The sequence below is a fragment of the Anopheles merus genome, chromosome 3L (genome assembly GCF_017562075.2).
Source record: "Anopheles merus strain MAF chromosome 3L, AmerM5.1, whole genome shotgun sequence".
NCBI lineage: Eukaryota > Metazoa > Arthropoda > Insecta > Diptera > Culicidae > Anopheles > Anopheles merus.
This window is the reverse complement of record NC_054085.1, coordinates 2,931,712-2,941,899: the sequence shown is the minus strand read 5'-3', so window position 1 is coordinate 2,941,899 and position 10,188 is coordinate 2,931,712. Positions and strand designations below refer to the sequence as shown.

The following is a 10,188-nucleotide window of genomic DNA, read 5'->3' as shown; positions in this document are numbered from 1 at the left end:
CGTGGTATGTTCAGTTCAAACATGTTGGGAAGTGTAGCGGTCCATTTTGTCCATTTGACGAATTCATCGTCGCTCATCTGTTCATCCCAATCGATGTGTGCTCGCCAAAGATCTTGCATAAGCAAGCAGCTATGGATTAACACAGGAGCTAGTATTCCCAAGGGATCAAAGATGCTCATAATCACCCTTAATGCCATTCTCTTTGTTGGTCTTTTCCCCTCATTCACGTAGGGGATTAAGTCTTTGTGCCAAGCTGAAGAAAATTGGAAAACATCTTCTGCCGGGTCCCAGACCATAACGAGCACTCTTGTCCGGCAATCATCAGTTGTAGTTTTGAAAGCTATCGGGTTTTGATTTGTTTTGCGTTCTTCCAGACGCTCTAAGACGATGGAGTCGTTGCACACCCAGTTTCGCATATTAAAACCAGCTTGGGAATGAATTAGTCGAAGTTGTTTTGCACGCTCGATTGCTTCTTCTTGCGTATCGCAGCTGTCGAAATAATCATCCATATATGTGGATCGTTTTATAGCAGCAGCTGCAATTGGATAATCGTTCGCATATTCGTCTGCGTTACGATGCATTATGTATTGGGCTGGCCAGGGGGAGCAAGTAACTCCAAAAGTGGCAACATCCATGAGGTATGTTTTTGGATCATGGTCCTTTTCAAATCGGAACAAAAACCTCTAGGTGTGTGTGTCTTCTTTTTTAATACGAATTTGGTGAAACATCTTCTCTATGTCTCCTCCAGACGCAATTCGTCTTTATCTGAATGTGCATAAAACTCGAGGAAGCATTACTAGCAAGTCAGGACCTTTTAGAAGTTGTGAGTTCAATGTTACAGGCATCGACTCCGATCTCTCTGTACTTTTAGGAGGATCGGGCTGCTAGCTTGGTCCTGCAGCAACCGCCATCGCTTTCTCATTCTTCGGGCGTCTCGTCTTCATCGACGGTCCTGGCCCTTTTCCTACGCACTTTTCGCACACCCAATATTCTTCTGCCACACTTTCACCAACTCCAGCGCAACTAAAGTGACACCACTTTTTGCCATCTTGGCACTGCACCATATCGTTGATGTCGTTTGGTGAATCGCACTTTACACACTCGCACTTACTCGCGGGCATTTTGCAACGCAACATTTTCAAGACTGATCGAAAATTTAAATGAAAAAGTTTTTTAAAGAATGTTGCAACGATCAATGAAGCAAAGGGCTTAAATAAAACACCTGGCGAATTTTACTTTTAAGAGTGGGAACTGTTTTATTTTTCGACACTTTAAAAAACGTTTTCGCAGTTTCTCCTTTGCTTTTGATGTTGCTACTAAACTTGTTTACGCTTGCGCGCGTCCCTTTTTCTTGACGACCTCAGTTGACCCTTATGCTGACCGTGGCCGACCTGTTTTCTAATTCGTCCTTTTAATGCGCAAACTGGTTATGCTCTTCCAACCCGCTGTGCAAAGCGACGGAAGAAATCATGGCGTTCGGAGAATTTTATCATGCCTTCCTTTTCTCTCCAACGACAAATTTGTCAAGCAGCCAGTCGAGCTACCCGTCCCTGGCTCCGCCTCATACCCCTCACTTGAGCGCGCTGTCGAAGGTTTGGATGTGTTGGTTCCTCAGACAGCCAATCGCTGTCAGCCGTCGTCCGTGCTTTTTCCCTCCATAGCGCTATCTCTTTCTCCCGTATGGTTAATGCTTATGAGTTGCTGTGGCGCTTAAAAAAGCCGTTAACAAACATTGCGGTGAAGAAGTTTAATTTTCACAATTCAAACCAAAAAAGCGCAATGAGTTCAATTGCTGCAATGTAAAAATGACTAAGGAATCCCTAGCTCACGCTGGAGGGTTTGCTGTGCAACGCGCAGAATCCTAATTCGCATTAACACGTTCAGCCCGACGCCGATTTTCATCAACATTCTGTTCCGCCGGCTTCAAGAACGCAAGCTGATTGTGAAACCGGCATACTGGAAAGTTCACTGGCAGTCCCTGGGGCCTGCCATCGAACTGAACGTGTTAAGCATTAAGCATAACTTTATTACACTAAGCTTTTTTGCTCTCGTATGGTGTAGATTACACAAATATGCTGAGCCGTCAACGCACCGGTGTGAGCGTGCGTGTGTGTGCGAAACTGTCGCCGAATGTATGCTCTTCCGGAATGTTATGATCCATCGGAAAGGAAGGTGTTCATGAAAGGCGGAAAGACGAGTTGAGGCCCCTGTAAATGGTAATTGATGACCAGGGGGAGAGGGTACTGGCACACAGCTGTTGGGAGATTTAACAGTATATCTAAATTGCCAGCGGAGGGAGGGAGGGGTGAGGGGGCTTAGGCCTTGGGACCTTTCATATCATCGGTCACAGGCCCTAAAATTATTGCCGGCATGACAGGGGTGGGGGGGGGGGAGGGGGCAAATGGTTCTCCCGCCACGGGGCCCCAACGACCATCTTTTCGGGGGCCCTAGTCGCTAATACTCTGTCCACTTGTAAACATACGCCATACTACATACCAGAGATCTTCGGCGACCGCCTAGTCCGTCTACCGTTAGATCCGCCGCTGGTTCATGACGGTGTTTTTTTGTTGTGGAGGTGCATCCTTCCTCCTGCCTGCTGCGTATGCACCGGACAGGAGACAGTGTGGCAGTATGCAAGTTGCACGCTGGATAGGAGCGGTCCCGCGACACCGCCGTCATTCTTCACATCTGCATGTCCGTCGTGGGTTCTAACCGCGTATGAACCGTCCGCCGTAGCAAGAGCTGACTATCCGGCTACGTGTACGTCAAGTTCTGAAAAGGCCAACATGATCGTGAAGGCCGTAATGACAAGAATAATAATAAGAAAAAGAACTTTGAAGCGCCATCCGTACCGGGAAAGAGTTTGTTATGACCGCCGTGGCGCGACAAATGCACGGAATACACTTGAACAAAGGACATGAACCTACCGAGCCTTACCCATTCCAAGGCAGTGCCGGTCGCACGGCGTCATGATACCGACTCTAAGTCAACAAGCCGCGAGATTCTGGACGCAGCACCATACGCGCACCGTAATAAACAAATCCAGAATCCCCCTTTGTATGGATTCAATTCAACTTTTGTTTCCACTTGCGCCAGCTAGCGGAATGGGAAAGAAATTTGCTACATATCACATGCACGTTTGCTTCGATCGTGTTCCTCTTAAACACCCCTAACACCAGAACCGATCGCAAAGATGGTGGTGCCAATCCAATGGTTGTGTTGACGCTCAGGTAGCGAGATCGAAAATGCACCGACTTTGTAGCCGCAGCGGATGAAAATGTACGCATCAGAATCAAATAGTTTTGGGGTTTCCACACGCACGCACGCACACACACGCACACATGCACGTACGCGTGCACGCGGGCACGCACCCGCGAAAGCGCGAACGCAAGCACGCACTCCCCCCCCCCCACCAGACCACCCCCTCCCCTCCTCCCGCATGATCGGATACGGCTACCGTATCGGTAGAACGGCTGGTTCAGCGTTCTTGTAGCGCATCCTCATCCAAAGCGCCGGGCGGGATGGGGGATCGCGACATAATAGAGTGAACGGTCACTTTCCCCGCGCTGTGTGTGTGTGCGTGTCGCTCGACCAGAAAACTCGAGACAGATTTCGGCACATACAAAAACAAATATTTTATTGCCACTAGACATTGCTACATGAGGCTAAGAAGGTCGTTGAAGCGTCAAAATGTTCAAATTAAAAAATATTAGATTAGTGTTAGACGTTCTCCTACGCTTGTTTTAAATAGGCTTCTTCACCCTCGATTGGCAGGGGCATCGAATGGTCTCATCAGCAGCGGCACGAAATAAAATAAACCATCAATACACCGATAACACTTTAAATCCCAATCCAGCTTCTCCCGCATCCCGTCTCAAGGTCACACGCTAATTAATAAATGCTAACACCCACCAATAACAATATACAACCGCAATGCACATATGAGTTTCAACGCCATACACCGCGACAGCCAATCAGCTGGCGGCGGAAGGCACGGGTAGAAGCGCAAGTAAGCAAGGCAGGGTGAGGGAGGGAGAAGAAGCGGACGAGAAAATGGGCGCCAATATTTTTAAATTTTTTGACCGTTTTTTTTTTGCTCCGCCGCCAAAAATAGTTCGTCCATTTAGAAAACAGGGGGCGCTAAACCGGCGCAGGCCTGCGCAGGAATCGCTGAAGTCCCGCGCGGGAGGCCAGTCAAAATCTGCGCTGGCCAGCGCAGGCTTTCGTACATTTCCTGCGCAGGAAACTGCTCGAATTTGCGCAGCGGGAACCAACATCTGTCCCGCTGCGCAAATTCGAGCAGTTTCCAGCGCAGGAAATGTACCAAAATCTGCGCTGGCCAGCGCAGATTTTGGCTGGTCTCCCGCGCTGGACTTCAGCGATTCCTGCGCTGGGTCGAGCAAGTTTAGCGCCATCTGTTGGCGAAATGGACGAACTATTTATGGCGGCGGTGCATAAAAAACGGTCAAAAAATTTAAAAATATTGGCGCCCATTTTCTCGTCCGCTTCTTCTCCCTCCCTCACCCTGCCTTGCTTACTTGCGCTTCTACCCGTGCCTTCCGCCGCCAGCTGATTGGCTGTCGCGGTGTATGGCGTTGAAACTCATATGTGCATTGCGGTTGTATATTGTTATTGGTGGGTGTTAGCATTTATTAATTAGCGTGTGACCTTGAGACGGGATGCGGGAGAAGCTGGATTGGGATTTAAAGTGTTATCGGTGTATTGATGGTTTATTTTATTTCGTGCCGCTGCTGATGAGACCATTCGATGCTCGTGCCAATCGAGGGTGACGAAGCCTATTTAAAACAAGCGTAGGAGAACGTCTAACACTAATCTAATAATTTTTAATTTGAACATGTTTGATGCTTCAACGACCTTCTATGCATCATGTAGCACGATGTATAGTGGCAATAAATTTTATTTTTTTAATGTGCCGAAATCTGTCTCCAGTTTTTGGGTCTCGACACACACATACACGTACACAGCGCGGGGAAAGTGACCGTCCACTCTATCATGTCGCGATTCCCCACCCCGCCCGGCGCTAGGGATGAGGATGCGCTACATGATAGCTGAACCAGCCTTTCTTCCGATAAGGTAGCCGTACTCGCTCGTGCGGGAGGGGGGGGGGATTTGTGGCGGGTGCGTGCTCGCGTGCGCGGCTTCGGGGGTGCGTGCTCGCGAGCGCGCTTTCGTGGGTGCGTGCTCGCGTTCGCGCGTACGTGCATGTGTGCGTGCGTGTGTGTGTGCGTGCTGGCGTGCACGCGTTCATGGATGTGTGTGTGTGTGTGTGTGTGTGTGTGTGTGTGTGTGTGTGTGTGTGTGTGTGTCTGTGTCTGTGTGTCTGTGTCTGTGTGTCTGTGTGTCTGTGTGAGTTTGCGCGCGCGTGTTTGTGTGCGTTTGGAAACCCCAAAACTATTTGATTCTGATGCGTACATTTCCATCCGCTAAGGCTACAAAGTCCATGCATTTTCGATCTCGCTATCTGAGATACAACACAACCATTGGCACCACCATCTTTGCGATCGGCTATGCTGTTGGGGTATTAAAAAGACACACGATCTAAGTAAACGTGCGTGTGATATGTTGCACATTTATTTCTAATTCAGCTAGCGGACGCAAGTGGAAACAACATTTTGAATTGAATCCATACAAACGAGGATTCTGGATTTGTTTTTTACGGTGCGCGTATGGTGCTGCACCTGTCCGTCCAGAATCTGGTGGCTTGTTGGTTTGGAGTAGTTATCATGACGCCGATTGGCCGGCAATGCCTTGGAATGGGTTCGGATTGGTAGGTTCTTGTTTTGGTCGAGTGCATTCCGTTGATATGTCGCGCCACAGCGGGACACCCGGCAGCAACAAAGTCATGACAAACTCTTCCCCGGTAAGGATGGCGCTTCAAAGTTCTTTTTCTTATTATTATTCTTGTAATTACGGCCTACGCGATCATGCCGGCCTTTTCAGGACTTGAGTACCGCGTAGCCGGATAGTCTCCCCTTGCTACGGCGGACGGTTCATACGCGGTTAGAACCCACGACGGGCATGCAGATGTGCGGAATGATGGCGGTGTCGCGGGCCCGCTCCTATCCAGCGTGCAACTTGCATACTGCCACACTGTCTCCTGCTCGATGCATACGCTGCAGGCAGGGGGAAGGATGCACATCCACGATAAAAAAACACGGCCATGAACCAGCGGCAGACCTAACGATAGGCGGACTAGGCGGTCGCCGAAGATCTCTAGTCTGTAGTATGCCGTATGTCTACAAGTGGACAGATTATTAGCGACAAGGGCCCCCGGAAAGATGGTCTTTAGGGCTCCGTGGCTGGAGAAAACCATTTGCACCTCCCCTCCCCCCATGGCGACTACAATTTTAGGGCCTGTGACCGATTATCGTAGGGGTCCCATGGCCACCCCCCTTCCCGCCGGCAATTTAAGTATACTGTTCAATCTCCCAACAGCTGTGTGCCACTACCCCCTCCTCCCTGTCATCAGTTACCATTGACAGGGGCCTCAATTCGTCTTTCCGCCTTTCATGAACACCTTCCTTTCTTTGACCGATGGATCATAACATTTCAGAAGAAAACACATTTGGCGACAGTTTTGCACACACACGCACGCTCATACCCTTGCGCAGACGGCTCAGCATATCTGTGTAATCTACAACATACGAAAGCAAAAGCTTAGTGTAACATAGTTATTCTTAATGCTTAACACGTTCAGATCGATGGCAGGCCCCACTGCCTGCCAGTGAACTTTCCAGCCTGCGTTCTAGGTGCTGGTGGAAAGGAAAGTTGATGAAAATCAGCGCCGGGATGAACGGGTTAATGCGAATTAGGATTCTGCACGTTGCACAGCAAACCCTCCATCGTGAGCTAGCGTTTCCTTAGTCATTTTTACATTGCAGCAATTGAACTTATTGCGCTTTTTTGGTTTGATTTGTGAAAGTACAACTTCATCGCCGCAATGTTTGTTAACGGCATTTTTGGCGCCACAACAGCTCGCGAGCATTGACCACACGCGAGAAAGAGATAGCGCTAGGGAGGGAAAGAGCACGGACGATGGCTGACAGCGATTGGCCGTCTGACACACCAACACATCCAAACCTTCGGCAGCGCGCTCAGGCGAGGGGAATGAGGCGGAGCCAGGGACGGGCAGCTCGACGAGCTGCTCGACAAATTTGCCGTTGGAGAGAAAAGGAAGGCATGATAAAATTCTCAGAACGCCATAACGCCTTCCGTCGCTTTGCACAGCGGGATGCATCTGTGACAAGCCGGTGGCTTCTATTTTAGATAACTTATGCTTATTGCTGGCCCTTAAGTGTTTAACGTTCTGTTTCTTTTTACATTTCACTTTCAGTGATTGAAATTCCGCATGCTGGTTCGGAATTCGTTGATGAGAATGCCTCCGATGAAGAAGTATTTGACGACGATGAGCCCGAAGAAGAATGGTTGGAGGAATGGCTGAACGAAAGTGACGAAGATGAAGGCGAAGATAATCAGCATACAGAAAATTATGTAACGGATCCTCAATCTGAAAACATATTATCTAGGAAATTACGAATGTGGGCCCTATCTCATCGAATAACCCACACAGCTATAAATGATTTGCTTGGGATCATACGCGAGACAACGGAATATTACGTTCCAATGGATGCAAGGACGTTTCTGAAAACTCCCGTGAACGTCAGACAAAATATTACCACAGTGGCAGGAGGACAGCTATGGTACCAAGGGATCGAAAAGACGCTTCAGTGCCATTTTAAGTAATAATTAAAATCTAAAGTAACATGATTTTTCCATCTCACAAATGATATATACATACATTTTTTTTTTTCATTTATTACAGAAACACGACGCCTACTGTGGACAAATTTGCTTTAAATCTCTTCGTAGATGGGCTTCCGTTACATAACAGTGGCCCTACGCAATTATGGCCAATAATGGCGCAGATTCACGAGCTTCCGGAGGTGCCTGTCTTGGTGCTAGGCATTTTCTGTGGTTCGTCGAAACCTGACAACGTGGAGGATTATCTTCGTCAATTGGTAGACGACCTTAATCGTGTTATGGACCAAGGAGTCACAATCAACAAAACAAAAATTGGAATTGATCTTCGTGTTATCATCGCCGATTCTCCCGCCCGAGCGTTCATAAAAGGTAAGTTTATCAAAGAAAAATGTATACATCTAATTTGTAGTGTTTATTACTAAATTCCTCTTTTTTTTTATTCATTTGTCAGGTGTGGCGAATTTCAATGCAGCGAACGGGTGTATAAAATGTAAAATTGTGGGAAAAAAGGACAAAAAAAACCCACAGAATGGTATTTGAAGGAACAGCTGAACCGAGGACAAACAAGGAATTTAGGCAAGGAGATTATGAAATAAGCCATCAGAAACGACCAACACCGTTATTAGATATTAAGGATAAAGATATTATTAAGATCTTAAGCATAGCAGACGATTTACACTTACTACATTTAGGAATAGCAAAAAAATTAGGAAAAGGATATGCCGAAGGTAGTTTAGCACCGTTTCCGAAGTGGAACGAAGAAGATAGAGAGGAAATTTCTAAAATTCTAGCAAAGACAAAGTTACCTGCAGAGATAAATAGGGCAATGAGGCCACTGAAATATTTAGCTTATTGGAAGGGGTCCGAATATCGTACATTTCTCAATCATATTAGCATAGCATTACTTAGAGGTAGAATTCACGATGATGCTTATCATCATTTTAAACTCTTTTATGTTGCAATTACATTGTTTTCCAGCAATCATTTTAAAAATCATTGGGATTACGCGGAAGCTCTTTTAAAACAATTTGTTGAGGATTTCGGTTTAATTTATGGCAAATCTCACATTACCAGTAATGTTCACAATCTTTTACACATAGCTGAAGATGTACGTGAATTCGGACCCCTTCCAACAATATCCTCATATCCCTTTGAAAGCCGGTTAAATTTTCTTAAAAGGCTAGTTAGAACAGGTCATAGAACGTTAGAACAAATAGTATGTAGGTTAACAGAACTTAATGAGCTAGAAGCAAGTGAAAGCAAGGAGAAAATGGTTTATCCAATTATTAAACATAAGAAAGATGAGGTTAAATTGTACATAACAGATAAATTTCAATTAAGGAAAGGTGATAGGAACGGTTGGTTTTTAACCAAAGATAATAAGCTTATTAGGTATAGTAGCGTTAAGCAGGTTCCAGGATCGTATATCATACAAGGACATCAATTAGCAGAAACACAACCAGCATTTAGTTATCCGAACCGTTCGGAAGTTATTTATAATTATATAGGTAGAGTATCAGATATTCCAACCGACGTAGTTAAAGTAGATTTAAACAATGTAAAAGTTAAATTGGTAGCGGTTTCTGTTGATGATGGCGAATCGTTTTATTTTAGTCCGCTCATGCATACTTTATTGGAATAAAACATATATTTAGTGATCTGTAGCCTGGCTAGTTGGATTACATCCTACACATGAATGCATGTATTGCTCTCAAATAAAAATAATTTCAAGAAAGGAGTCTTATTACCATAAATACAGAACTTTTCGAATAACATATAATTTAAAAAATATAAAACAAGATATATCCCATCCTTGAGTTCCATTATTTATCACATTTAATTTCAGTTTTGATATTCGTAATACAGTTGAAAGAAACTTAACCTATTATCCCTATTTGGTATAGTTCATCACAGTTCATCATAACGAAAGGAAAAAAATATCTAAAAAGCTTATAGCTAATAACTATATCCCTGATATAAAAATTACGTTTCTGATATTCTTCGTTTCTTTGTCGTTTCTAACTTTTCGATTTTTGAAGGCTTGCAATTGTAAAATTTTTTGTTTAGGAATGTTTTTACGTAGGCGTCAGTAAGCTCTGTCAATCGATTGCCTCCTATCAATTTTAGTAGACTTAAAATTTGCGTATACTTCGAGAAGCAAATTTTAGGTCCCTGCTTGCCTTCTCCGGTCCAGCAACATTTCTTCAAAAAATCTTTTTCGAAAAAAAGATCGAGAACAATTGTTAACCGTTTGTCAAAATCTGTGACATCCGTTAATATATGCACGATTTGACAAACTAGGTTTACCATATACGTACCATTTTGTAACGATTGTTCAAATTTGTTTAGGCTATGTTCATCGCTTATCCTGTCTACTTCAAATGACGGTATATTCGTTTCTACACA

At 45.3% G+C, this 10,188-nt stretch overlaps 1 protein-coding gene across 1 annotated transcript; it reads left to right on the top strand.

Annotated features, from left to right (window-relative positions):
• The first annotated feature begins 7,292 nt into the window (after nt 1-7,292).
• On the top strand, nt 7,293-9,586 carry LOC121599795. The gene is made up of 3 exons (XM_041927866.1): nt 7,293-7,760; nt 7,844-8,151; nt 8,234-9,586. Exons 1-3 carry the CDS (start codon nt 7,558-7,560, stop codon nt 8,320-8,322), a joined length of 600 nt encoding a protein of 199 aa, XP_041783800.1. The 5' UTR covers nt 7,293-7,557; the 3' UTR covers nt 8,323-9,586.
• Nucleotides 9,587-10,188: the final 602 nt, after the last annotated feature.

What these genes read in the sequence shown, in the direction of transcription:
- LOC121599795 (XM_041927866.1), top strand. Translation starts at nt 7,558, where the DNA reads ATGTGGGCCCTATCTCATCGAATAACCCACACAGCTATAAATGATTTG. An exon ending in ACGCTTCAGTGCCATTTTAA is followed by an intron (nt 7,761 to 7,843) that starts GTAATAATTAAA and finishes CATTTATTACAG; the next exon opens with AAACACGACGCCTACTGTGG. An exon ending in CGCCCGAGCGTTCATAAAAG is followed by an intron (nt 8,152 to 8,233) that starts GTAAGTTTATCA and finishes TTCATTTGTCAG; the next exon opens with GTGTGGCGAATTTCAATGCA.